At 39.1% G+C, this 27,641-nt stretch overlaps 1 protein-coding gene across 7 annotated transcripts in view; it reads right to left on the reverse strand.

Moving 5' to 3' along the window:
* Positions 1-625: 625 nt before the first annotated feature.
* Positions 626-27,641, reverse strand: part of LOC120531263 (myc box-dependent-interacting protein 1) — a 125,283-nt gene continuing 98,267 nt past the window's right edge. For 2 of the 7 annotated variants that reach the window (XM_039756516.1, XM_039756512.1), the window contains 11 exons: positions 26,865-26,929; positions 25,512-25,556; positions 23,814-23,943; positions 21,228-21,356; positions 16,663-16,770; positions 16,003-16,026; positions 10,378-10,512; positions 9,204-9,272; positions 8,896-9,006; positions 2,823-2,924; positions 626-2,736 (listed from right to left, as the gene is read on the reverse strand). In XM_039756516.1, the coding sequence (XP_039612450.1) occupies positions 2,635-2,736; positions 2,823-2,924; positions 8,896-9,006; positions 9,204-9,272; positions 10,378-10,512; positions 16,003-16,026; positions 16,663-16,770; positions 21,228-21,356; positions 23,814-23,943; positions 25,512-25,556; positions 26,865-26,929 (1,020 nt within the window). In that variant the 3' untranslated portion in view covers positions 626-2,634. The remainder of the gene's footprint in view (positions 2,737-2,822; positions 2,925-8,895; positions 9,007-9,203; positions 9,273-10,377; positions 10,513-16,002; positions 16,027-16,662; positions 16,771-21,227; positions 21,357-23,813; positions 23,944-25,511; positions 25,557-26,864; positions 26,930-27,641) is intronic. The other 5 variants (XM_039756517.1, XM_039756518.1, XM_039756513.1 and 2 more) reach the window with 5 other exon arrangements.

Here is a 27,641-nt window from a genome sequence, read left to right on the forward strand (position 1 = left end):
AAATTGTCCCTGGTGTGTGTGCGCAACCTGTGGTGGGCTGGCACCTTGCCTGGGGTTTGTTTCCTGCCTTGTGCCCTGTGGTGGCTGGGATTGGCTCCAGCAGACCCCCGTGACCCTGTAGTTAGGATATAGCAGGTTGGATAATGGATGGATGGATTTGTTATGTGAGGTATCTGATACCCCAATTACTTTGAATTTTGGAATTGTTTTCAGGAGCTAAAATATTTTTTTCATGTCACCATTTTGTGCACCTGTCATTTAAATGCGGGCATTTGTTGGCAAGGACATGCCCCTGGAAGTCTTGTTTTGTGTGATGTCATTGGCACAGTGCTTTTCAAACCATTTTGTCAGTAGGGAAGACTGTTCAAGATTATGGATTAAAAAACTTTTCAGCTACTTTGTAAGTTAAGAGTCTGGTTGTCTGATTAAACTGGTGACTACGTGGGACTTTGCTGTCTATGAATTATAATTTGTGTTTAGAGGCCATGCAGAATTACTGATGTTTGCTCCCTGGCTTACGTTTCGGTCTCTTCTGAAATGTATGTGCATCTTTTGCTTCAGGACAATGACATTGGGGGGATTTCACATTGAGCAACAGCTTTCCACCAATAAAAACTACAAAGCCTAGAGATTATTGTCCATTTTATTCTTGCAGACCAGACATATCACAGGATGTACAACAAGAAAACACTTTCACAAATCTTTTTAAAGGAATACACTGTATCATGGCTGGATTTCCAAAGTTGCCCTCTTTCCACCCAGAAACTATGCACAACCATCCAAAAGACAAAAAAAGTGTCACTCCTAGGAACTGCATTTTTTTTTGACGTTTCTGAATGGCAAAGGAAAACAGGAGTAACCGGGACTTGGTCTGGGTGTAAAATGGGCAGCATTTTGGAAACAAGCACAAACTTCAAGTTTTTGTATCCAGTACAACCCCATTGATGCAAACTCCAAGAGCCAATCTAAGGGATCCAGTCCAGTTCCACCTTCAGTGTTGAGTAGCTTGTGTATAGAAGGACGTAGGGCTTTCCTCTGCCTCCAGTTGCCCAATTGCAGCTGGACAAAAAATAGACTGGTGGACTCGCTTGCTTTTTCAAAGAACGTACTGTAAATAGGAATTGAGTCTGTCACCAAGGCAAGTGTTCACCTGCTCATTTAGGTTTAGGAAGCACAGCAGCTGAATTCAAACAAATGGCATCATGAGGTTTACAAGAATCTGTCTGTGCATTTCATGTTTAAGTGTTTTACTTGGTGTCCAAGGTGGTGTGGAAAAACCATAAGGTAGAACGAAGTAATTCACAATAACCAGGGTAGGAATTGAAAACAGAATACTGGCCAAAGTGATGTTGGGTTCCAGCTCTTTTGGGATATCATCACAACATCATTACCTTCTTCTCTTGACAGCTGTAAGCACCAAGTATTATTCAAAATTAGCAGCCATGTATTGTGCACATTATGTCTATGAAGCCAACACAAAAGTATGGCTTCTGAGTTATTCCTGTTCAAAAATGCCGAAAACAAGGAGCCCACATTTCTAGTGCCTGCCACGTAGACAGGTTACATAGAAACTAACAAAGTTCATTAATTTCCTAAAATGATGATTAACTTCATTCTGGAAAAACCATGTTTGATGGGCTACTGCTGGTCTTACCTCCCTATAGGGCAGGCAAATGAAGGCGTCAATGCTTCCTAGCTAAACGTTTAGTATTAGAAGCCAAAACTATAACCAGAGGTTCGGCTGTGAAGTTGCAAAAAACTCCATGGGATGGAGAATGACTAGGGGCTCACAGAAGACTTTGGAAAAGAAAAGTAAGAATTTCCATTAAAACATGGCAGACTCTGGGATCTATAGGGCGACTGGAGTATCAGCCATCCTCCCAAAACATCCCAGCTCTGCTACTCAAGACATTATCTTGCAATATATATTCTTTCATTTAAAATCATTTTTAGTTAGCTAATCTGAAATATAAATTTAAAGACAGCGTGACAACCTGAAGAGCGAGACTGGAGTACTCACAGGCAGCACATACAGACAGCTAGTTTACTAAAGCTAAAGTGTAAAATGAAGCATGCAAGTATTTGCCACATAATGAGGAAAAAAGGGTGCAATGGAAGTGAAGAAAGCAGATGACAGCCTGATTGTTCCACTGGTCAATAGTGACCCTGAGCTGAAGATTCTGATTCCTCATCACACTATACACATATCATAGGTGAAATGTCAAGGTGATGCTTGGAGATAAAAAAAAGAAGAAAAATCTTAAATTTCACAGCTGCAGGGTGCACAAATAACACCTGCTACACACACCGCTTTGAGATATGAACACTGAAGCAGAGTTTTTATATTCTTCACAACCCCTGACTTGTTCATTCTTGTACCCAGAAGACAAATGGCCTTCTTCTCCAGTAATGAAAAGTTTGTCCTGGGTTACGAGTGGGGAGAAGCACAATACAAATGCATTGCAACAGCATTATTAAAATGATAACAATCTCCTGAACAGGGATCCATTGCACATAGGGCAGACCTTCACTGGCAAAATAATCCTCATGGCTCAGTTTAGTAAAACCATAGCTGTAGGCTGAGGAAATTCAAACCTTTGCCATAGGGGCGTGAGCATCCAGTTGAAACTTAAGTTACAGTTTCTGAGTAAAGTTTTCAGGAAAAACTCCTTTGGCTTTCAGATCTCTTTCTTGCAGCCAATCAGCTTCTTTGATTCCCATAAGCCACCCCTCATCCTAGGTGAAGAAAAGAAAAATGCTGGTCAACTGCATTGTGCTTCCAAAGAACTTAAGCGCTCTGAATGTATGCCAACTCCACTTACCTGCTCATCTGGATTCTCATAGGTCATCACAAGCACAAGGTCACCTGCTTTCAGATTCAGCTCATCAGAGTCAGTTGCATTATAGTCATGCATTGCTTGAGCCTGCAAGTGAAAACCATATAGTCAACCATTTTTCATAACATGCATCATGCTAATTTAATGTTGTGGTGTTCTGGCATCAATTTGCAAACTCTAGGAACAAGGCATGTCAGTTCCATGAATCTGACACCAGCTTGCAGCATTGCAAACACACATACACATCCAAAAGGAAAATACAGAACAATATGTACTTCTGTTTCTAAATTTCCATTATACAGCAGATTATATTGTGCATAAACAAAACATTTTTCTATGGCTATTTATGATTTTTTTTACATTTACCTATAACACACAGTGGCATAGTATTTAGTGCTACTGTCTCAAAGATTGCATGTCCTGGGTTCAAATGTTATACCAGGAAGTTTTTCATGTGCCACTTGCATGTTCACCCCATGTCTATGTGGGGTTTCTGCCAGGTACTCCATTTTTCCTCCCACATCCCCAAAGTCAGGTTAACTGGTCATTCCAAATTGGCCTGTTATATGAGCATCACTGAGGGTGTGTACACTTGTTGGCCCAACAACGGACTGGTACCTTGTCCTTTTTGCAAGTGCTGCCTAAGCTTGCCTCCTCCAGTCTGACCCTGAGCTGGATTAAGCACATTTGACAATGATGTGAGACACAGGACCATATGAATTTCCCATTTTTGGGATGATGGCATTTTTCTGGACATCCATTCCTTCAGCAATAGATACACCGGTAGGAATCAACCCTGAAAAGGTGCCAGTCCATCACAGGAGACTTTCATATACACACCATATTATGGCATAGTCGACTTACCAAGATGAAAACTAATTATTGTTTAAAGATTATCCAACTGCTTTAGGTGTTTTATTATATTTGTAGGGTGGCACGTTGGCACTGTGGGTAGCGCTGCTGCCTCGCAGTTAGGAGACCCGGGTTCGCTTCCGGGGTCCTCCTTGTGTGGAGTTTGCATGTTTTCTGCGTGTCTGCATGGGTTTCCTCCGGGTGCTCCGGTTTCCTCCCACAGTCCAAAGACATGCAGGTTAGGTGCATTGGCGATTCTACATTGTCCCTGGTGTGTGTGTGTGTGCCCTGCCCGGGGTTTGTTTCCTGCCTTGTGCCCTGTGTTGGCTGGGATTGGCTCCAGCAGACCCCCGTGACCCTGTAGTTAGGATATAGTGGGTTGGATAATGGATGGATGGATTTGTAAATACATTAAAAAAAAATTAAACACATTAGTTAAATAATCTGTTTGCGTTCTGGAAACCATTTGGCAGCCTTTTTACCTAAATTGATTTAATTTATTAACAGTAATGACTTTTAATGCACCAAATTTGCCTTGGTTCATTAGCTTAATTACAAGGGATGATGACTATGTTCCGCATCATCCCCACTTCAAATGCAGTTATTAAAAAAATCTGAATTGGCGTAAGAAATGATTTCCTTGACGAGGTAGAAGTATATAATAAACAAGAATAATTTCACCATTTATTTGAAATTTTAAAATGTGTGTTTCAATTTCAATGTTTAAAGTCTAAATATTTTCAATAGTAATATAAATGTGTTATTTTTTCAGCCTCTGATAGAGGTCCACAGAGGGATAGATTCCAAGTAAAGCATCAAAAATCAAAGATAAAATCATATTGACCTTGAAATAGTCTAAAACGATGCCCCACATGCTTATGTTTGAAATTTGTCACTTTTAGCTTCCAGGGAGTCATTTCGTTGACCACCAGTAAAGAATCAAATATGAAAAATATTATAATACAGTATCTGTGATCAACAAATCTCACAACAGAATAAAATGCTGCTTCACATGCCTATATTACTGAATGACATTTTACAAAGTTTTGTGAAAAGGAGTCATTTTCACTACTTGTATCCCATTATGGTGTGAATCACTGGGCTCTGTTGATGTCGGATGCACAACTTCATGTCCCGCTGATCACTTTTGCCAAAGACACCTATTGATTTACTCTTTATCATAAGGGTTACATTTCCTACACCAAATGTGGTCCAAAAATGGCCTAAAATGAGGATTTTTCAGGTCTAGTTGGCCAAAAATAGGGTGAACCCCAAAAAGCTTGACATACTGCATAACTTGACATCATGACGCATCTAACAGTATATCATTGGTAGGGATTTTCTTGTACTGGTGAGTTAGGAGGTGATAAAAAAAAAAAAACCTCACAAAAATAGTTTCATACAAATCGGAGAAAAACATCATAACATTTACACTAGTTTACAGAGAAAAATGTGGAAGCAGTAAGGCTTCAGTCTATTGATCTTTATTTTGTAAAGCACCATTAAAAGCATTCATTAGCATAAGGCACATTTTAGAAATGATAAAATTATCATTTTAAACACAATGTGTTATACAAAATCATCACTGGAATAAAAATCAGAATGCCAAAATAAATAAAATGTATTACAGAAACATACAATAGGAGCTTTCCTGAACATTTTTACTCCATTAAATGGCTGTGGAAAGCTGCTAATTTTATTAGAAGCATCCGGCACAAAGAAACAGTCCCAACATGGCTTGCCAGTCTTCTGCAGGTCACAGTTTCTGACATACCCATGCCTGACCAATTTAGTGTATCGTTTTAACACAACTCTTGGTTGTGGGAGGGAGCCATGATCCATCCATCCATTTTCTAACCCACTGAATCCGAATACAGGGTCACAGAGCCAATCCCAGCCAACACAGGGCACAAGGCAGGAACCAATCCCGGGCAGGGTGCCAACCCACCGCAGGACACAAACAAACTAGGGCCAATTTAGAATTATCAATCCACCTAACCTGCATGTCTTTGGACTGTGGGAGGAAACCGGAGCGCCCGGAGGAAACCCAGGCAGACATGGGGAGAACATGCAAACTCCACGCAGGGAGGACCCGGGAAGCGAACCTGGGTCTCCTAACTGCGAGGCAGCAGCGCTACCACTGCGCCACCGTGCCGCCCAGGAGCCATGATGTCCACAGAAATTGCCAACTCTATATACTGTACACAGTATAGTGACCAGGCTAGGAACTCAGCAAATGTTCTATAAGCTTTAAAGAAACAGTATTAGTCACTATGAAACCTTCTTTTGGCCAATAATGGACACCTAGCCTGTGGTCTGTGTGTGGATCCCAACGACCCAGTGCAGTAAAGGAGACACTGTGCTGTAAATATGACGCCATCCTTCAGATGAGAGGAAACACATGTCCTTACTCTATGTGGTCATTAAAGATCCCTGGGCATCTTTCGTAAAAGCAGGGTGTATCCCAATTTCCTGCCTAAATTTCCCAACACGGCCATATCTATTCTGGACATGTAATCATCCCCTGTCTCTAACTGGCTAACTATCATTCTCACTCCATCACCAGCTAATAGTTAACATGTGGTGATATACTGGTGCAAAAATGGCTGCCATTGCATCATCCAGGTGGGTGCTACACATTGGAGGTGGTTGAAGCCGCTCCCCACTCTCTATGAAAAGTGCTTTGAGTGGCACGAAAAGTGCTATATAAATGTAATTATTATTATTATTATTATTGTAATAAAATATATTTCATAATAAGGTAATGATTATGATTTTTTCATTTTAGGTGAACAATAACTTTAATGACATCTTACAAAACTGAAATGGACTAATTGAATTGCATCATTTTTCTCTCTTCCTCAGCCATTCAGAAGTGAAAAACACAAGTCATAAGCATGTCCACCTGTTACTACTGCACATCATTATAATGCAACGCAAATACTTAATAAATTAATGGGGTTATTTTATTTTTATTTAAGAACCTATTACACATCAGTGTCACTATGTACCAACCTAGAAAGAGGATATTAGGAAACACTGGCGCCTATAATATAAAACATGATCAGATGCCTGGCATACCAGTTACTGGCACAGGTAAAATCTGTTAATTTCTTACCCACCTTTCACCAGCACCAGTCAGCCTCTTTCTCATCTGCCACCTCTTCAAATCATTTAATTAAAAAATTGACTTCACATCTCACTCTTCTATAAGCCACTTCTTCAGCAATGCACAGTGCACACGTATGAGAATGGGCAAGAGGCACTTTTTGTTCCCAATGACACAGAAAGATTTTTTAGACTTCTTCATGTGTTCATGTTGTATCTTTTTTATATACACAATATACTCTGAGGCTATGCTCACATTTACACACTCCATCTTTCAGACACACACACACACATACATATATATATACAGGTCCTTCTCAAAAAATTAGCATATTGTGATAAAGTTCATTATTTTCTGTAATGTACTGATAAACATTACACTTTCATATATTTTAGATTCATTACACACAACTGAAGTAGTTCAAGCCTTTTATTGTTTTAATATTGATGATTTTGGCATACAGCTCATGAAAACCCAAAATTCCTATCTCAATAAATTAGCATATCATGAAAAGGTTCTCTAAACGAGCTATTAACCTAATCATCTGAATCAACTAATTAACTCTAAACACCTGCAAAAGATTCCTGAGGCTTTTAAAATTCCCAGCCTGGTTCATTACTCAAAACCGCAATCATGGGTAAGACTGCCAACCTGACTGCTGTCCAGAAGGCCATCATTGACACCCTCAAGCAAGAGGGTAAGACACAGAAAGAAATTTCTGAACGAATAGGCTGTTCTCAGAGTGTTGTATCAAGGCACCTCAGTGGGAAGTCTGTGGGAAGGAAAAAGTGTGGCAGAAAACGCTGCACAACGAGAAGAGGTGACCGGACCCTGAGGAAGATTGTGGAGAAGGACCGATTCCAGACCTTGGGGGACCTGCGGAAGCAGTGGACTGAGTCTGGAGTAGAAACATCCAGAGCCACCGTGTACAGGCGTGTGCAGGAAATGGGCTACAGGTGCCGCATTCCCCAGGTCAAGCCACTTTTGAACCAGAAACAGCGGCAGAAGCGCCTGACCTGGGCTACAGAGAAGCAGCACTGGACTGTTGCTCAGTGGTCCAAAGTACTTTTTTCGGATGAAAGCACATTTTGCATGTCATTGGGAAATTGAGGTGCCAGAGTCTGGAGGAAGACTGGGGAGAGGGAAATGCCAAAATGCCTGAAGTCCAGTGTCAAGTACCCACAGTCAGTGATGGTCTGGGGTGCCATGTCAGCTGCTGGTGTTGGTCCACTATGTTTTATCAAGGGCAGGGTCAATACAGCTAGCTATCAGGAGATTTTGGAGCACTTCATGCTTCCATCTGCTGAAAAGCTTTATGGAGATGAAGATTTCATTTTTCAGCACGACCTGGCACCTGCTCACAGTGCCAAAACCACTGGTAAATGGTTTACTGACCATGGTATTACTGTGCTCAATTGGCCTGCCAACTCTCCTGACCTGAACCCCATAGAGAATCTGTGGGATATTATGAAGAGAAAGTTGAGAGACACAAGACCCAACACTCTGGATGAGCTTAAGGCCGCTATCGAAGCATCCTGGGCCTCCATAACACCTCAGCAGTGCCACAGGCTGATTGCCTCCATGCCACGCCGCATTGAAGCAGTCATTTCTGCAAAAGGATTCCCGACCAAGTACTGAGTGCATAACTGAACATAATTATTTGAAGGTTGACTTTTTTTGTATTAAAAACACTTTTCTTTTATTGGTCGGATGAAATATGCTAATTTTTTGAGATAGGAATTTTGGGTTTTCATGAGCTGTATGCCAAAATCATCAATATTAAAACAATAAAAGGCTTGAACTACTTCAGTTGTGTGTAATGAATCTAAAATATATGAAAGTGTAATGTTTATCAGTACATTACAGAAAATAATGAACTTTATCACAATATGCTAATTTTTTGAGAAGGACCTGTATATACATATACATAAAGAGCTCACTGGGTGTCTTTTAAAGTCACCCATCTGCTTATTAAATTCATGCATTTAGGTAGTTCTGATACATTACATTGACTCCATGTCATGACCCTCCAATGCACATACAGTACTGTAGTATTAGTCTTTACAAGCCACCTTAACTCTCAGATCTTAGCCATACCTTAAAAATAAATCCAGGTGGCAGATCCCCAGTGTCTGATGGCATGCTCTCATTAGCACCACCATTGGCTGTTGGTGGCAAGGTCTCTGCAACCACAGCAGGAAGAGAATTCTAAGAAAAAACAAAACAGCATAGACAAATGAAGCAGGATTTAGAGTAGCTACAATACTGAAAAACACAAGAACTAAGCTTAGACAAAACCTTTACTGACATTATTATGAAAGTGACATGAAGTCTAGTGAGAAATTGGCAATTGAACTTTTACAAATGGCATTTAACAGACAAAGGGGAAAGTGAACCTGGCTTACAGCAGATGTGGTGGTAAAGGCAGCTCCATTTCCACTGGTATAATCGCTACTTGTCTCTGTTTTATCAGGCTATAAAAAAGAAACACCTGTAAGATGGACACCAAGAGCAATTCTATCCAGAACCAGTTTAATTCAATGTTTGACACAAGCAGCAGGTCACATGATACGATGATGTGCAAAGACAGGAATTATATGTTAAGCAAATTTATTGAAAAAACTCATTTACAGGAGGAACCACATGATTTGAAAGATGGAACATGGTAAGAAAAAACAAAATCCTTCTCAGCAGATTATATGAGAGTTATTTGGAAAGCCACATCCTACATCTTAAATCTCCATGTACCATGGAAATAATTCTATGAGATGATTATATTTTTGCAGTGTTAAACAAACGGTATTAGTATGTTCTTATTGAAAATCCAAACCAACCACATACCAAACCATATTCTACAGCTTAGGTTCTAAGTTGCTTTCACATGTGAGTGTCCATTAAATTCCAACCAGAAATTATGAATACTGAGTATTCTTTTACATCATTCAGCAATCTACAGATTAGCCAGAGAACAGCTCACATCTGAAATCTAGAGATTACTACTACTAATCTGTCACAATCCAGAGATTTCCACCAGCCATTCTAAAATCTCAATAAAATAGACATATATATTCTGTCAAATCCATCCATTTCCTTAACCAGCTTATCTAGGGCAGGGTTATGGGACAACTGCAGCCTATCCCAGCAATCATTGGGCACAATGGTTCTCCCTGTGGACATTGGGAAAATATAAAAACTCCATGCAGGGAGGACCCGGAATGTGAACCCCAGTCACCTTATTGCGAAGCAGCAGTGTCACCCTACTCTATATAGTTCTGTATTTATCTAAGCATGACATTGTATTATGGCTAGAAAGTGCTGCTCACCACAATTATGGTAACAGGTTTTTAAGACAGTTAGACGTATGAAGAAGTTCTTGTTCAAGCCTGGCTTGTGCCACCAAGTGCTGCGACTTTTTTAAGAAACTGCATTAATGCAATAAGAAATGCAACATTAATAAATTAGAACAGATGACGGAAGAGCAGGTCTTTTTCAACAGACACCTGGCTGCTTTATTACTGCTGTATCTGGATAAGGCAGGCTGGTAGTAATGAACCTTCTGGGCTCATGCTTTCCACTTACATTGATTTGTGAAGTTTCTGTAGTAGAGTCAGAGGGCTGGGTGGACCTCTCCACAGCAAAACCACTGTCGGCTGCAGAGGCGTCCCCGCAGAGCTCCCCAGTCGGCCCCTGAGCAGTGGAAGGATTCTGTTCATGCTATGAGGTGAGGAAAGTGAAGCGGAGGAGTAAGGATGAAAGAGGCAGAAGTTCAGTAGAAAATAAACAGATAAAAATACGAGGAGGTTTCTAGATCCAGTGGTTTATGCTCATGGCCAGCAATACAGTTTGACAATTGCTCCCATTCTATACCTTTGCCTTCCAACGTAAAATACACTATGTTATATATCAGAGGCTTACCCCATAGGAAGAACTTGTTCCAAGAAGCCTTTTCCATTTCTTTCAAATACACTAACATGCACAATGATTAAATGTTTGCAAATGCAAACTCTATCAAGGAATCAGGCTCTTTGACACAACAAGTGTTTAGCAAACATGTCAATACTCACAGTACATATGAAGATTAGTATACCTGTACATTAAACTTAACAGTATATTATGAACATTTTTACTTAATTACTGTAAAATAATGCATATTTACCAAATTTGCTCACATTAATAAAATATTTATGAATTTATTAGAAATTATCCTGTTTAAACCTTGGAATCATGATGATTACAGCATAAGTTTAAAAAAAATCTCATTTTTCTTCCTTCCCTCATTTTCACTTTCACTCAGGTGTTTTATTAATCCTTTTAATTATGTTTAATAGAAACCATCAGGTAGAAGGTCACCTACCACAGGTGACAGTCACACTCATACCTACTGTTCACACATACCAAGTGAGTTTAGGAAAAAAATTAACCCGGCACAAAAATCTTTAATAGATGGGGTTAAAGGAGTGACCTGAGAAACCATCTGCAAGGCCAAAGGGGTCTAACAAGCTCAACTACTGTTAAATTGTGGATATAAGTGATTTGTCATAAATTATCCTGTTTTACTGATAGATAGATAGATAGATAGATAGATAGATAGATAGATAGATAGATAGATAGATAGATAGATAGATAGATAGATAGATAGATACTTTATTAATCCCAAGGGGAAATTCATACTGACAATACTGACATTTCTACATTTCGCCAGTAGTATTTACATTATAAATGCTATATGTATACTTGTGGTAATAGATTTTTTGCTTAGTTTTACTCTCATATTATGAAAAACCTCATTGCCCTAAATATGGTTATTTGTTATATAGTTACACCAGTAATGAAAATGGTATACTTCTATACCTCAGAGATTTGCTTATGTGCAACTTTGACAAAACAGCACAGGATGGTTATACTTCTGATTTCCTTTGGGCTAACATGCTAATACGAAAATATCTATAATCTATCACCTATGATAAATGTGTTATGAGGCCCAGACAACATTCTACATTACCCTCCCTTTTCCAAAATCAAGGTCTACTTACGCTCGTGCAAGTATACCTATACAGACATGGACAATATACATAACTCACACAAGCATGAAGCAGACCATAAACACGGGTCAGTACATATTGTTGGAAACAGAAGTGTGGAGAATCTCTTATGAGGACCATTTTAAGGTTACACCGGGGTAATGGTGGGGAGGTGGACCAGCTATTTACACAATGTCTAAGCAGAATGGAGAACCACTAACTTCCCAGCAAGCACATAATGCTCCCTAACACAGCTCTGACACCTGAATGACAATCGATGAAGCCTGCATCCTCTACTGCAACCACTAACATTACTAAAAAACTCTGACATCTAAATAGGGCCTCCCAGTTTTAGCTCCAAACCTAGAGATAGACTTTAGTATGAACAATTTGAGTCCACATGTGCACTGATCCTGTTTGGAAAAAGAATAAGAAAAAATATTGAGCAGAATAAAAATGTATTCTGATTCAGAGCTAAGAATTAACCAAGTAGTCTTTCAATAAAATCTCCATCTACATCATCAAGTGAATCAGTGCCTTCAGAGTGGAAGCGTGTTGAACATGTAATGTCTCATGCTAATTCTTGTTTTATTTGTGCAAGTCCCTATTTATGATATCTATATTTATATCTTGATTAGTCAAAAATCTTATTAGAGGTAGTCAGAGTTTCAAATGCAGATATATCTGTATTTCTATTTTGCTTAGTGAAAATTTGCTTATTTTTGTAATTGACTTATGTAAAATTTATAATTAAAATTTGACTAGCTAAAATTAAAATGACAGATTTCTTTAATGTGCTTTAAATTTAATATCTATAAAATTTCATTTTTAATATCTAAAAAGACAGGCCATTAAAGATATCTGTATTCATAATTACAGATATTGTATGTCAGAAATCCCATACAAGTTAATGGAAAAAATTGCGTATATTCACACACACACACCCATGCACACACATACACACATTCTGTATATATATATATATATATATATATATATATATATATATATATATATATATATATATATTATAAGCGACAGGGGGCACCACTGAGCCCCAAAACCCTAGACACACCACACTATACATTCCCAGGTGCAAAATAAACAGTTTCATTTTCACAAACACAGGTCAGTCTACAAGCCACAGTCCTCCCTTTCCTCCTCCAGGTGAGCTTTGCCTTCTACCTCCCAACTCTGACTCCCCAGAGGAGGCTGAATGGCTCACTTTTATGACAGACTCGGGAGTACTTCCGGTACCGGGGCATAGCCCAATGCAAGCACTTCCGGGCCAGACAGAAGTCTCCTGAACCATTGAGTCGCTCTCCCTTCAGCAACCTCTAGCGGCACCCAATGACTCTGATATGGTTGTTCCTCAGGTCTACAGCTCCCATAAATCCCTGCAGGTGTTGTTACTGGGTCCATGCCAGAGGAGCACTGCCATGTATTATACTGGGGGAGGAACTGCTTTCCTACCTTATCCATTAAGTCAGGAGTGCCCAACTCCAATCCTGGAGGGCTGCAGTGGTTGCAGGTTTTCATGCTAACCCTTTTCTTAATTAGTGACCTGTTTTTGCTACTAATTAACTTCTTTTGAATTCATTTCATTTGACTTGCTCTTGAAGACTCAGACCCCTCAATTGTTTCTTTTTCCTTAATTAGCACCCAAACAATAATGAGATACAAAATGAGCCAAAACAGGACCAGCAAACTATGACCATCATAGAATATCTGAAAATAAAGAAAGGTGAAGGTCTCAGGAATGTTGATATGCTCTTAGAAAAGAGAAATCGACAATTTCAGAAATGTCTGCTATTGCACAATGAGAGCAGCAACAAGCCATGGAATTAAAGAACAGGTTTAATTAACGAAAAGACTCAGCACCTCATTAAGCAGCTGGTTAGAATGAAACTGGTTGGAGTATGAGGCCCTGACTTAGTTGGTCTTCTGTTAGCTCACTAACTTCACATTTCACTTCTGTTTGGGTGCCATTTAAGGAAAGAAATGAAGCAATTCAGAGGAACAATGAAGAAATTCAGGGAAACATTTCTTAAAAACCAAGTTAATTAAAATGAATTCAAAAGAAGTTAATGAGCAGTAAATACAGATCACTAATTAAGAAAAGGGTTAGAATGAAAACCTGCAGCCACAGCGGCCCTCCAGGACTGGAGATGGGCACCCCTGCATTAAGTTATCCCTTTGTAAGGGATGTTGCATTAGTTTCATCCAAGGCAGGTTATGCCTCCTTCCGTACTGTCCTTCCATGATGGCATCCCAAATGCCACTATTATGTTGGCTTGCTTGAAGAGCAATGTCCATCTCAGCTTCTAATAAATTTACATTTGTTAGCACTTTCGTTTATATCCGGTTTCGCCTTCTTACTAAGCCAATCAAAATACTCTAAAAATTATGAGGTTTAGAAACTACAAAATCAAACCACTGCACCAGACCTTCCACCAGAAATGTCTGTCCCTATTCATAATAAACAAACCACCGTATCTACAGTACATGATTAGAAGAAATCAGAAACAACAGAAATCCAACCACTACTCCACACCCTCTAATCCAAAAGACTGTTTCGATGTAAAATCCTGAGAGGAGTCCTGAATCCATTTCTGAAACTGGAATTTGTCTACTACAAACCATTTCTGCAAAATATCAGATTCAGTGAAAAAAGAAAATTTCAAAAAACAGTTGATTTTTTAAAAATAATTTACATTTGTTTTATGGCAAAAATATTTTTCATACTTAGAATATTATTTGAAGCATAGTTTTTGTTCATGTTAGTTGACTTGGAAACAACCCAAAATCAAGTATTCGCTACACATTTTGTGCTCTCAGTCAGTATTTGTTTTCTCCCTTCTTTTTCCTTCAAAATAGCCACATACAGTATTTTTATTTAGAAAGTTTAAAAGGTGCCCTTTATTATCTGAAAGAGAGAAAGCTGTTGTTTAAATTGTTTTTAATGAAATATGCAAGGTCAGATTGATCCATCCATGGCCTTGACAAGATAACTGGTACACAGACAGGAAAAGACTATACTGTACTACCTTCCTTTATTAAGAAAAGCATGTGCCACAATTTTCTTGGGAATACAAGTACGGAAAACTATGAGGAGCTAGTAAAGGAGCTTCTCTCTTCCTATCTAATACTTAGGTGCAACATGTCTTTAAAAAACCATTTACTAAATTCATATTTGGATTTTTCCCCGAGAACAGCAAGGAAGCAACCTCTGAAGAACTTAGGGAGAAGTTCCACCAGGACATTGCTCAAACACAGAGATGTTCTAGTACATGTGTTGGTAATTCCACTGTGAAACACCTTTAGAGAATTATAAGAGGAAAAACTATTATGTGATGACTTCTTGCAAGTAATAATTTAAACAAGTATACATTTAATTTATAATTTCAATTTTAATTAATGAATTTAAAAATATATGAAGTTTTTTTTTTCCTTTAAAATAGTTTATGTAGTCAGGTTTGGATTCAGCTCCCTCAAATTTACAAAAATACGCCTACATTTTTGGCTGACCAGTGTAATTATTAAATGGCAAACTCCATAATTAAGTACAAAACTTATGAAAAGTGATAATTGCAGGAGAAATTGGTACTAAAATATCTAAATATCAATTACACAAAACTTGGGGACTGAGCCAAACTGACAGCTGCCAAAATTCAGACAAGGAATCACAAGGTTTTTTTACAAAATGGCACCACAGACATTAGATGTTGATGGCCATGTGCTTAGCAACAGCAAACACAGCATGTCAACAACATCTGTAGCAAATCATTGTGTGCAATACCCCAATAAATATAAACAAAAGTTGAACAAATTGCACAATTCTAATTCATAAAAAAATATGAATAAGATAGAACGAGGCTTACATGCTACCAGAATCTAACAGAGAGCAGTAGACTTGCATGGCATGCATTCAGCAGCCATAGCCAGAAAAAAAGTTTGCAGAGGGTGGCCAAGAGAGAGAGTACAGCATTTTCCAACAGGAAAAATGTCAAAGGAAGTGATATCAAATGCACAGAGATGGAAGAGAGGGGGTAGATGCTTTGAGTTCAGGTTAAATGGACAGCTGAGGTGTGTACAGTACTAAAGAACGTGAGGGAAAAGGTAAAGAATGGAGAAGTGTAGCGAACATGCCAAGAGGCATTTGAAGAAGGGAATTTCTGCTTACCTCCCATAAATCCCATGATAAAGGCTGAACATGACAAGAAGGATAGAGAGGAACAAATAAATACAGGCACATACAGTATACTGATACATTCACATCATTCTAGACAACTCTGGTTTGTACTTGTTTATACTAGTCCTATATTTTATTTAGTTTGTTAACTTTTACAAAAAGCTGCACTTCCCATTGTCTAACCCACCTTCAGTAGCAGTGAACATTGCAGATACTTAGATAATATAAAGTAGACGCCAGGGATCACCCTCTGCCTCTTTACAGAGCAAAACTGTTTTTGGTTATGATATAAAGAAACAAACCTGATTATTCCAATAGCAGAGAGTATGAGTGCACATACTTTGACTCATGGCCAGAATCATAAGCAAATGGGCTCATGTATGAAGGCAGGAGGCTAGGAGTTTAGAAGTATTCACAGGTAGACTAGTAATACATTGGGTATACCCACATGAACAAGTAACAGGAAAAGGAAGAAGGAAATCCTATAGTGGAACAAGAAGTCATCAAAATTCTTTCCATTGGCTTGCTAATTCCTCCCACTTTCTGACATCTACACCGCATCAAAGAATATGAATATATATGAAGAGGACAGGGTTGAGCCTCAGTGGAGGTGTCTGACCCGGTCCACTATAGTACACTAAATTTACCCACCTGTTGAGCAGGAGAGACTCCTGTCCCGCCTGGACTTGCTGAGCTTTTGATTGGATCGAAATCCAGATCCAACAAGCTGGCTCCCTCTTGAGGCAAAGGGGCCTCAAACTGTGCAGCGACAGGGAGAAAAGCAGGAGGTTTAGATACAAGAACAATACGGCACTTGTTTGGGGATAATGAATGGAAATAAAATCAATGCATGAGAGGTGGGGTTGTCCGAATGGAACATGGACAGGATGGGGTGCTTCACGGTACCAGAAGGAAATAGACAAATGAGAGAGACACGGTGTTCAGCTATGAAATTAAAATAAAAGCAAAATAGGAATGGATTTGAATGCTATGAGTCGCTTGCTCCCCAAACTGAATCAACTTTTTTTGTTAACAATGTTGGAGACAGATGTGCTAGGTATTTGCAATTAAAAAAGGTCAAGTGAAGTGAAAAAATAATATTGATTGCAATTTGAAGTGTTGATTTATATTTTTGTTTCAACTGCCCTCATGTTGTAAGGCTCAGAGATGTATCCCTTTGTCCTCCTTACATGCCCAATGTATTCATTATTATAAGGGGTGGCACAGGTGGCTAAGAAAGACTGGTACTAATATTCTAACATTGTCGCTTTCTGGAAAATTCACTCAGAAGAGGCTGCCTGCAGACCTCCATTGGTGGACCCCTCTGTATCTACTCCAGCCACAGGACCCTATGATGTCATTCAGGGGAGTGCAAGTAGAGGTGTGAAGTGTAGAGGCTTGGCACAGGGTTCTCTTGAAAAGCAGCTGTTCAGTGAGTCCCCAGGAGTAAAACATTGGTGTAGTGGAAAAGCATAAAGACAGAAGTGGATGTTATGCATAAATAAATATGTTTAACTGCATGCACGAATAAATCCTAACACTAAAAAACATAAAGTGTACAATTTCAGTAATAGAAGATAATTTACTATTTCTAAATGTCTGTTCAGCTCAACTTTATCTATCTATCTATCTATCTTTTATTACAGCTTTGCAGGGAATTTATCCCAACAACATCAGGCTCAATGCAGAAATCAACTGTGGATGCAACACCAGTCCATCACAGAGAACATTAAATGATTTCAGATCAGTTTAAAGTCACTAGACATCCTGATTTGCACAATTTTGTAATATGGGAGGAAACATAAGGTCCAGATTGGAATGTGAACCCATGTCCCTATAGCAGTGAGTAAGCTGTGCATACTGCAGTACTATCAAACCATCTTATTTAATTCAGTATTTATTTTGAAATGTTTTCAGAGATGAAATTATACATTGCTAGATCGGCTTGCAACAATGACAGTGATTCAGGAACCTTTGCATTTGCTGGTTGATCGCTAAATATGCTGGGTGATTAAAGATGGATAATTAATGCTTGAAACACAATTACTGCTGTAATTTCTCTGCTCCTGCTTCAACTCTCCATTTATTTTCCAGTTTAACTTTGTCATTTTGAAGAGGGTATTACTGTGAGTGATGTCGCCGAATCACTCCTGTCAGAAAAAAACAAACTGAAGCTTCTACTCCAGCCGTTCCTTTAATCACTTTGTGGTGTCTTTTAGTTGATTGGTTATTATTTTTTGTAAACTTTTAAATTCTTCCTGACCTTAATACTTGCATATTATTTCTTCTGTTTTGCTGCTGACCTCTCCTAAGTGACAATCATGTTTTAATGTTTTCCATCTCTCTAGTATATGGTGGCCATGTACATAATGCTGAGAATTCACCCCAATGCCATAATTTAGTCCTATTAGTGAAACACTTTTTTGTGATCAAATTTCCAGCCCTTTGACAGTAGTAACCTGTTCTGACTTAAATTAACCAAACGTTGGGGGCTACACTAAGTGTGATTGGGTATAAAATCCAGTTTGGGCATCTAGAGATTCTTGCCACATTAACATCTCCCTCCTTTCTTTTCTTCTTCTTCTTCTTTCCTTTTTTTGGCTGCTTCCGTTAGGGGTCCCCACAGCGGATCGTCTATGCATAAAAGGCATTTTGGCTTAATTTGGATAGTCGCATAATGGTGCTCAGTACAGGCTGCGGTAAGAGATCATGTTACCCATGTGTCACCCTGAGCAAATATCCTCCCTTGGCCATAGCTCTTAAAATAAAATGCAACAAAACCTTTCATATCTTGGACAAGAAAATAAAAAAATATATTTCTTTGTTTGGTACATTGTGTGTTAATAATGTTAATGGCTCCTACATTCAGAAAAAAAATATTTCCACTGTCTAGCCTTTAAAGCCAAATGGACAAAAGCCAATACAGTATATGCATATCCAGATATCTCACTCATTGATATTGGGTCTGGCTTTGATTGTGTTTAGCAGGGGTATGGACAAGTTTCTCCCCTTTCATTTGTTAATTTTTTATACAAATTGAGTAATAAGTGAAAGGAACATAACAGGATTTGGACTGTGCATTGTGTAATTTGGGATGCCAACAGTAATAAATCCAATTCAGAAGGGCATCTGTAAATATTCCTTTTGCAAGTGATTTTCATGCTGAAACTTCTACACAGCCAGACTTGTACCCCAAAACTTGAACACTAATTAGATATTGGTCAGATCATTCAGATTTTCTTAGAAAATGAGTTCTTAGCCAATGTTTCTGTTTTTTTTACCTTTCATGCTAATTGGCTAATGGGAAACTGGTCCTTTGCCCACTGCTAAAATTTACTTAAGACCACTTTCTGCAACATATTGGAATACTACCCATTTAGGATGACTCAAATGTTTTATTAAAACTTGGGCCCTAGATTACTACGGCTGAAATGATGAGAGGCTGATCAACACTGGGGCCATGTTGTACTATGCAGTGTGAGTTGGCTAGGACAGTATTTCAGGTGCCAAGTGCCAAGTGGATAGCTGTCTTTCTAGAAGTGTACGCTGATATGCCAGAAACCAGGAGATGTCCCACTGAGTTGTATAGTGCTAAGACAGTAATGAAGAAGTCATATAAACAACAAAACAGCAGTTACCACTTGTCATGGGTAAGTGCAAATGGGAACAGAATAAAGATCAGATTGAGTGGTGTGTAATAATGGCAGTGCCATATTAAATATCATAGTGTAAATGTGAGTGAATGCATAGTTATAGTCTTTGTCCAATGTGTGAATGTTTATAAATGCAGATGAAACCAAACAAACACGTAGCTATTAATATTAAAATGTAGTATCCATCTAATATTAAATGTGCAGTACAGATTTTTTGCAAGTTTTAACAGAATTGTTTTTTTTTACTGAACTGATATTATATGCAGACACATAGATCTGATTTTGTCCAACTAATTGAATAAAATGGGTCTGATTTTGAGTGTTTATGTGTTTACCTAAATCTAATTTTCATGCCATTTTCTAACCTCCATAATCCAGACCAGGGTCATGGGATGGGCTGGGTCCTATTCCAGCTAGCTTAGGGCCCAATGCAGGAACAAACCCCGGACAAGGCGCCAGTCCATCACAGGGTGAACACACACACACCCCAGGGCCAGTTTAGTAGCATCACATCACCTAAGCTGCAGGTCTTTAGACAGTAGGAGAAACTGGAGCACCCTGATGAACCATGCAAGTACTAGGAGAACATACTAACCTTACACAGTCAGAACCCAGAACCCAGTGCGTAAACCCTGGTCTCTTTATTGCATGGCAGCAGCACTAACACTGTGCCACCATGCCACCCTGTATCTGTTGTTGCAAGTATTACATTGCATATGTATACAGTATGGAGGCCTGATTGTGTCTGCATATCTGACTCTGATCGTCACAAATGTGAAAACACATTACTCTGATTGTGTGTGAATACAAATTTTATTGTATGTGTTGTGGCATATGGTCGGTCATTTATCCCATCAGGGAATCCTGGACAATGGAGCTTTTATCCACTGCCCTGCTAGATACCATGGGGGTCGCTAGAGGACGCTGCAGGGAGGAGCAAAGAATGTTTGCCCTATGTCCCGGAAGTACGTCCAAGTCACATGAACAAGAGGAATGACGTGCTTCCGGGGTGAAGAAAAAGGCCTTTTTATCTGACCCGGAAGTGTTCCTAGTCACATGGACAGAGGGAGCAAAACACTTCCGGGTCAAGGAATATAAAGGACTGTGGGATATCCCCAGAGGGTGAGCTGAGTCGGGAGGAAGGGTGGCAATGCGTCTCGGAGTGGTGGATTGGTTTATTGTAGTGTATTGGTTATTATTTATGAGTATTATGGAGAGGAGGGTGCTTTGTGCACTGTTGTTAATTAATAAAGTCAACCTTTGGACATTTATCTGGTGTCTGACGTATTGTCCGAGGGTTCAAGGGAGCAATACTAACCCCTATCTGTCACAGTGTATATGTGGATATGACTGTGTTTGCATGCCTCAATCTGAACACAAATGTGCATAATGTTTGATCTGATCCCTGTCAAATCTACTTACAACAGACTTTGAGTCAGTAATACTGATACTTCTGTTTGGCCAGAGAATTTTACAATACCAGAGTTAGTTCATTTGTTAGACATGCTGTAGGGTGGAAGCTGGAATGAAGAAGGCGCGGAAAGGGAGGCTCACTCTTCTAACCTGTGAGGGGGTTGTCACACTGATTTCAGGAACAAAATTGTCATCAAAGAGGTTAAGGATGTTCTCCTGTTTGAGCTCCTTGGAGGGCGTGAGTTTGGGAGGCGGGGGAACTGGAGGCCCTCTCTTCAGCTACGTGGGTTTGAGCCACGCACGAGGGCGCATGCCGGCAGCATTCAAAAAGAAAGCACAGGTGTTAGTGAAAAACAAGAGATCACAAGACTGGGCAGCAGATGCTCACAGGCGCAGGCAGGAAACACGCACTATGTAAAGGAGAGAGGGCAAATGGGCACAGTGTCTCACTCTTAACACACTAGTCTTTTTTCAACCTGCTTAGGTTCGAAGGCTCTGCAAAGGCACAGTCAAATGTTACAAAACCTGAAAGATAATTTATATCCTTATCCTGATTGGCTACTGGCAGTATCAGCCACCCTAGAAAGACGTTAACTATAAAATATCTCTCTCTGGAAAACACAATTAGATAGCAGGCACAAAGAAATGCATTACATAAAAAAACACAACAACACTGACTGGCAAATAATAGATAAGCACTATATGAATTCGACTTTCCTGATTCCCCAAGCTGCTAACAAACAGTTACGATCTGCTCTTTGGGACAGACTGTACTTTAACTTGTTGACTCATAAATGATATTAGGAGGACGCTGCCCTTTAGCCCCGCAGGCTGATACTTTATGAAACAGAGCAACAAAACACTGCTACAGTTAATTATTTAGTTGAAAACTTACACAGCAAGTTTACGTATTCATACACTGACAGGTGACATGACTTGTTCAGGATAACAGAGTATGAACCAACACTGCTTCAATTTCTGTTCTTCTGGCATTAGTCTAGGACTTAAGCAGCAACCTGAAACCAGACCCACTAGCTTTATAACAAATCTTGTTTAGATTTAGTCAAGCCAGGAGAGTATCTAAAAATTCATTTCATTCATTGCATGCACTCTGATAGATACAGTGCAGCTGCCAAGGGCTCCTTGTTAAATAAAGCAAATACAAGAACATAAATTTAGATCTGTAAAGGCATTTGCATTTGCAGACAGTCAAAGTGGGCATTGCCCATTTTTGTAGACTTCACAGGTACAGAAGAGCTGTTAAGAGATCAGACTTACCAGTGAAGTTAGCTACACTACCCCTACCTGCATTCCACAATGAACACTAAATTGAATGGCTAACGTACAGCTCTACCAACACTTTGGTCAACTCTGTACTTCATCTGATAACAAAGGTATAAATCAAGGATGACTGCACTCCACCGTAGGCTATGTTCTCCAAGACATGCAACACCACGCAATGCTGGACATCCTTAAAGGCTTGGCATTGTATAACTGTGTATCTGCCAAGGTAAATTGGGACTTTAAATAGCTAGTAAACATTGACACCTCCTTTCTCATGTTGAATTGTTACAGTGTGACAAGCTCATAACTGCATCAAGTAAACCTGTTTGATTTTTAAAGCCTTTTGACCTAACTGGAAACAAAAGCCATGAATCACAATATACTGACTTAGCCCTCTATCACCCAAGGCAGAGCATCAAGCAAGGCCAAGCAGACTGTGACGTCACACTCAAATTTCAAAAGTAAAACACTAAACGTAAAATCAAGGAACTTCAGAAAACCTGTAAATGACCCAAGAGCAACCAGCCTCATCTGTATTAAATGTATGTCTCTTATGTCTTGATTTTAGAAAACCTTACTGAATTATCTAATTAAAGGCAAAGAAAAAAAATCATATATAATGATCAATAATTATTAACATCAATCAACAGATACTTCTCACCCACACTGATCCTACATAGTTGCCTGCCCATCCTTGTATCCCTCCACATATTCTTACATGATCATAGAATATTTTCAGGTATTTTAAAAAAGTCTATGTCAGGTATGCCAAACCTCAGAGCCTCCAAAAGAAAGCGAGTTAGTGATCTATGAATGTCTATGAATTTCGTGCCCACTCCTCACCTTCAACACAGTACCCTTATGAGTTTCCTTTGAACAAACATCTGCTTGGTGTGAGGCAGTAGCAAAGAGTCTAACTCAGTTGCTTGAGGGCCAAGGTTCAAGACAGCCACTCTCAATTAATCCAATTTTAATTTATGCATTCATTGGTACTGTACTTAAAATGATTTTTACATATGACTTCATTAAACTCTTTTTGGGGCCCTCTGGGAACTGAGTGGCTCCTCACCATGCCTTCTTATAATATGATAAGGCACACACACAAGAACTTAAATACAGAGATGAGAAAAAGCTACATCACAAAAAATTATATTTTCCAACAATGCCTCATATTATGTGTGGACAATCCATCCATCCATCCATCCATCCATCCCTCCACTTTTTATGGTGTCTTCAACCATACATTCATGTTGTCACAGGCAACCCAATGCAATTCGGTCACTGAGGCACCTGTCATGTTATCCCTTCTGATTTAATTCCTTCACCCTGTAATGGAGAGTGTTCAACTCATGCCTTTCTGTCATTTCTTTATTGCCCCACAGCAAATATGAAACTATTCACCATCAAAATGGACAAAAAGACCAATCCATTCCCACCACATTTAATTTTTACCTGAGATGGAGATTTGGGAATGGACAGCACTGGTGTAGACACTGGTGAGGAGGAGGGAGAGTGATTGGCATCCTTGGCTTCGGAGTTAGGAGGTGGAGAAGTTGTTTCTATCACAGGTGGTCCACTGAAGCTGAAACACAGGAGGCATTGGGTATGTATGTCATAAAATGCACCATGGGATTTGTATGCTAGAAGTGAACAATTTTTTGTTTATATAGCACCCACAATAGTGATTTAACACTCTTTGTAAAACAATCAAGGCAAGCATTATAAAACAAAAAAACGCAACACAACATTTAGTGTTAGAGTAGTAAAGAAAAAAACAACTGACCACTCATATTTAGTCCTCTAGTCATTCCAGCACAACGGAGCAAGCAGAAATGTGTTTGGCTCCTTAGACAGTAACTTAATAAACAGATGCTCCTTTACCCCACCAAGCAATTGCAAATAACCAACAAGGAAGAGTTACCATTCTAGGTAAGTAGGAGAAGCAAGGAGGGGGAACACATGCACAGTTCTTTCAGTTTGTGATTTTAAACCCACTTTGTAATATGCCAGAATGCATTGCAGAAGTCCTTATCTGTGGACACCCTGAAAAGATTGTCTGAGTGAGCCATTCTGCCGAGTATTTCCATCCTGAAAACCTGACAGAGATGTGTTTTCCTAAGAGATACAGTGAACCCTGTGAACGTTTATTTATATATGTGTTTAGATGGTCTTTTCTCACCTTTAAAAGGAAGGCTTTTATTTCTTATACAATGGACAATCAGAAACACCTCAGTGTTCCTTAAAATGGAAATGGAAATATAAAATAATAGTGTTGTCCCCTTGGATTTAGCAGTCTATTCAAAAATGATGAAATTTGGATTGTGGGAGTAGATGGCTTTTGATTTGCTTCTGGAAGTGGCAGCTTTTCTTGTTGTTGTTTGTTTGTAGCTCCTTGCATTGTGGTACATGGCTGTGCCCAAGTGCCTCGGGTTCTGGGTTACACACTGCCAGGTTGTAGGAAGTGGAGCCTGAAATCCCCAAAATGCCTCATTGTATCACCTAAACAGTATGTGTACAATGGTCATTTTTACTGATAGGTGATAACTATGATAAGTATTATATGAAATAAAGGATTACTTCATATATCATTTACATCAACTGTTCAAAACTCAAAGGGTCTGAGTAAGAACTAGTGTGCCATGTACTGTACATATAAAATGTGTAGAAAGGAAAGCAAGCCTGCAATTTAGTGGAGGTGCTCAACAGAACAGTGTTTTCTGTGTTCAAGAGCTTTGTGTCACCATAATGGCATATTTTCCCTTCTAGCTATTTTTGGCTTATATGGCAAGCTTTCAAGCATTTTCCAGGTTTAACATTTCTCTTCAAAGGTCAGAGATGCTCAAAGGGGTTAACAGAAAGCTCTGCCAATGGAGAAAGACAATTGGTGATAGTGCAGGCACACAACACTGCCCCACTGGGCATCTAGCAATCATTCGCAAGCCACAATAGCCTTAGAAAATACAATTCTGTGAATACTTATGGGTGTAAATTTAAATAACACAGCATAAACAAAATCAACAAATCACAAAAATGCAAGCACAACATTACATCCACATATGGTACTGGCACCCCACTGAGGACAGGGTTAGTCCTATATTAACATTAGTACAATTAGTCTTCAGGGTAATTCCAGGCCTGTACTCCGGTTACCTTTTCACAGATTTTGTGGTCTTCTCTGATGATTTATTTATTTTTCTGTTGAAAGGTTAATTCATCTGGTTAATGCATTGTTAATCTTTATTAAACTTGTCTCCATTATACAGGAACACAGGAGCTCTGAAACTGGGTAAGATCGTTTATAATTCAGTTAAAGAAAGAAAAAAACATCTGCCCCATGCTCATGAAATCATTCATTTTCTTATCCAGTTTCATTCATGTCAGAATCATGGGAGCAGAAGCAGTGCATGTAAGCCATCAACAAATCCTGCCCATCACACAGTCACAGAAGACCAACTAACTTTAAATGTGTGAGGGAACCCAGATGACAAACTGATGCAGTAAGAAAATAACAGATCTGAGAATCAAACCCAGGTCTCTAGGCTATACTGGTCACCATACTTCATTGTGTAATCTCATAGAAGCACAAAACAACTTTTACTTGCGAGAAGAAAAAAATGCATTTACCTTGTAGCTTTGGTGCAATGCAGTAAACAGTGGGACTTTTGTGACTCACCTCTCAGGCTAGAGTGTGGCACTTTTGGGGACTGCACTTGGATGAAATGCTATGTAACATGAGTGTTAGTGTCTGAAGCCAGGTTAGACAGTCAGCGGATTTTGACAGTATGTGCATGTGTGTGTGAATTTGCTTTGGGTGCTCTGTTTCCTATAACCATACAAAGATAAGCTGTTATTTTCATTTGTGATCTGTCGGGGATGCAGTGGATATTGAAGATTGAAAGTTGAATAGAACTCCTTACATGTGTACAGAGCTGTATGTAATGAGGACTAATGTACTGTTTTACAGCTGCTGTGCCCAGAATACATTCTAGATACACTACCACTATAAATGGGCCATGGCGGTTATAAATAAATTAAATTATGCTCTTTTTTCTGGGTATATAAGGACTTAGGAATATGTACCATTGGAGCGCCCTGTCATTTCAGGTGCATGTTGAGTTGAGTTAGTCTATACCTGGAGCATGTTGCAATGCATCAGTGAAGTCACAATCCTTATAGGCAAAAACCCAAATAGCCAGTTGTTCTAAAATAATGCTAATTTGGCACTATTAATCCAATTTGTGGTGTTCTGTAGTAGAAAAAAATGAGGTCAAGATTGCATCTGCTACATTGAGTTAATATTGCATCTACTGTACAACCAATAATTTCAAAACTGTCAATATATCAATTTGAATAGAATTGCAAAATGTATCTCTTCAATTTGATCTCGGAATGTTGAATTTGTTACCAATTCCCTTTTTGCAATAAACTGATGCATGGTGAGACATGTGGTTTACAAAGTTTGAGACTGTGATTCCACTTCGACCTACTCTGACTCTTACGTACCTGGGTGGATTGGACTTGTGCTGTTCATCCAGTTTGGTTAGAACATTGTTGAGATCTTGATTCATCTGGGAATAACAGAACAACAGCCGTTAAAAGTGCTTTCCAAAAAAGGAGACAGAAAACCTAACCATACTGAAAGTATAAATAGACACATTAGTAACTGACAAAATAACCAGTAAGCAAAGCTGACAGCTCTTTTTCTTTTTCAGGAAAAAGTTAAAAATGTGTTAAGAGTCCAGGGGTGAGCATTTTAGTAATTATTCTCTAACACTAAAATGCTGCGCATCTCACACCAAATCCTTGCCAACTAAACCCCGTCAACACAAAGGTATCACTTTTAAAACAGACATACTGCTTCCAATCAGCTGAGGAAAGTGACAGTGTTCTCTGTTTGTTTGCAACTTGTTGCCCAAAAGCAAGGGTAGACCATGGTGTGGTGCTAGAAAGAGACAGACAAAAAACACTAGACCTGTTATACTGATAACAGATCACCTCTACATGCTAGAGTGGGTAGGCAGGGGCCATCAACGGGTGGTATGTCCTGTATCACATGAAGCTGCCCTGCTACCGGGTAATCCAAGATCACTGGTTTGAAAGGGAGAGATCTTGGAATTGGAGAGGGACCTGCAAAATCTCTATGAATTAACAAGTGGTAGGTACTCTGGTGACCAATATAGACAGCAACTACAAAAGCCTGGTCTTCTGAGGTCAAGTCAGACATTTATAGTGCAACGCTCTCAGAAGATAACACAGGAGATCATTTACAATAGTCTCTTA

This window comes from Polypterus senegalus, chromosome 6, assembly GCF_016835505.1.
Source record: "Polypterus senegalus isolate Bchr_013 chromosome 6, ASM1683550v1, whole genome shotgun sequence".
In the NCBI taxonomy this organism is placed as follows: domain Eukaryota; kingdom Metazoa; phylum Chordata; class Cladistia; order Polypteriformes; family Polypteridae; genus Polypterus; species Polypterus senegalus.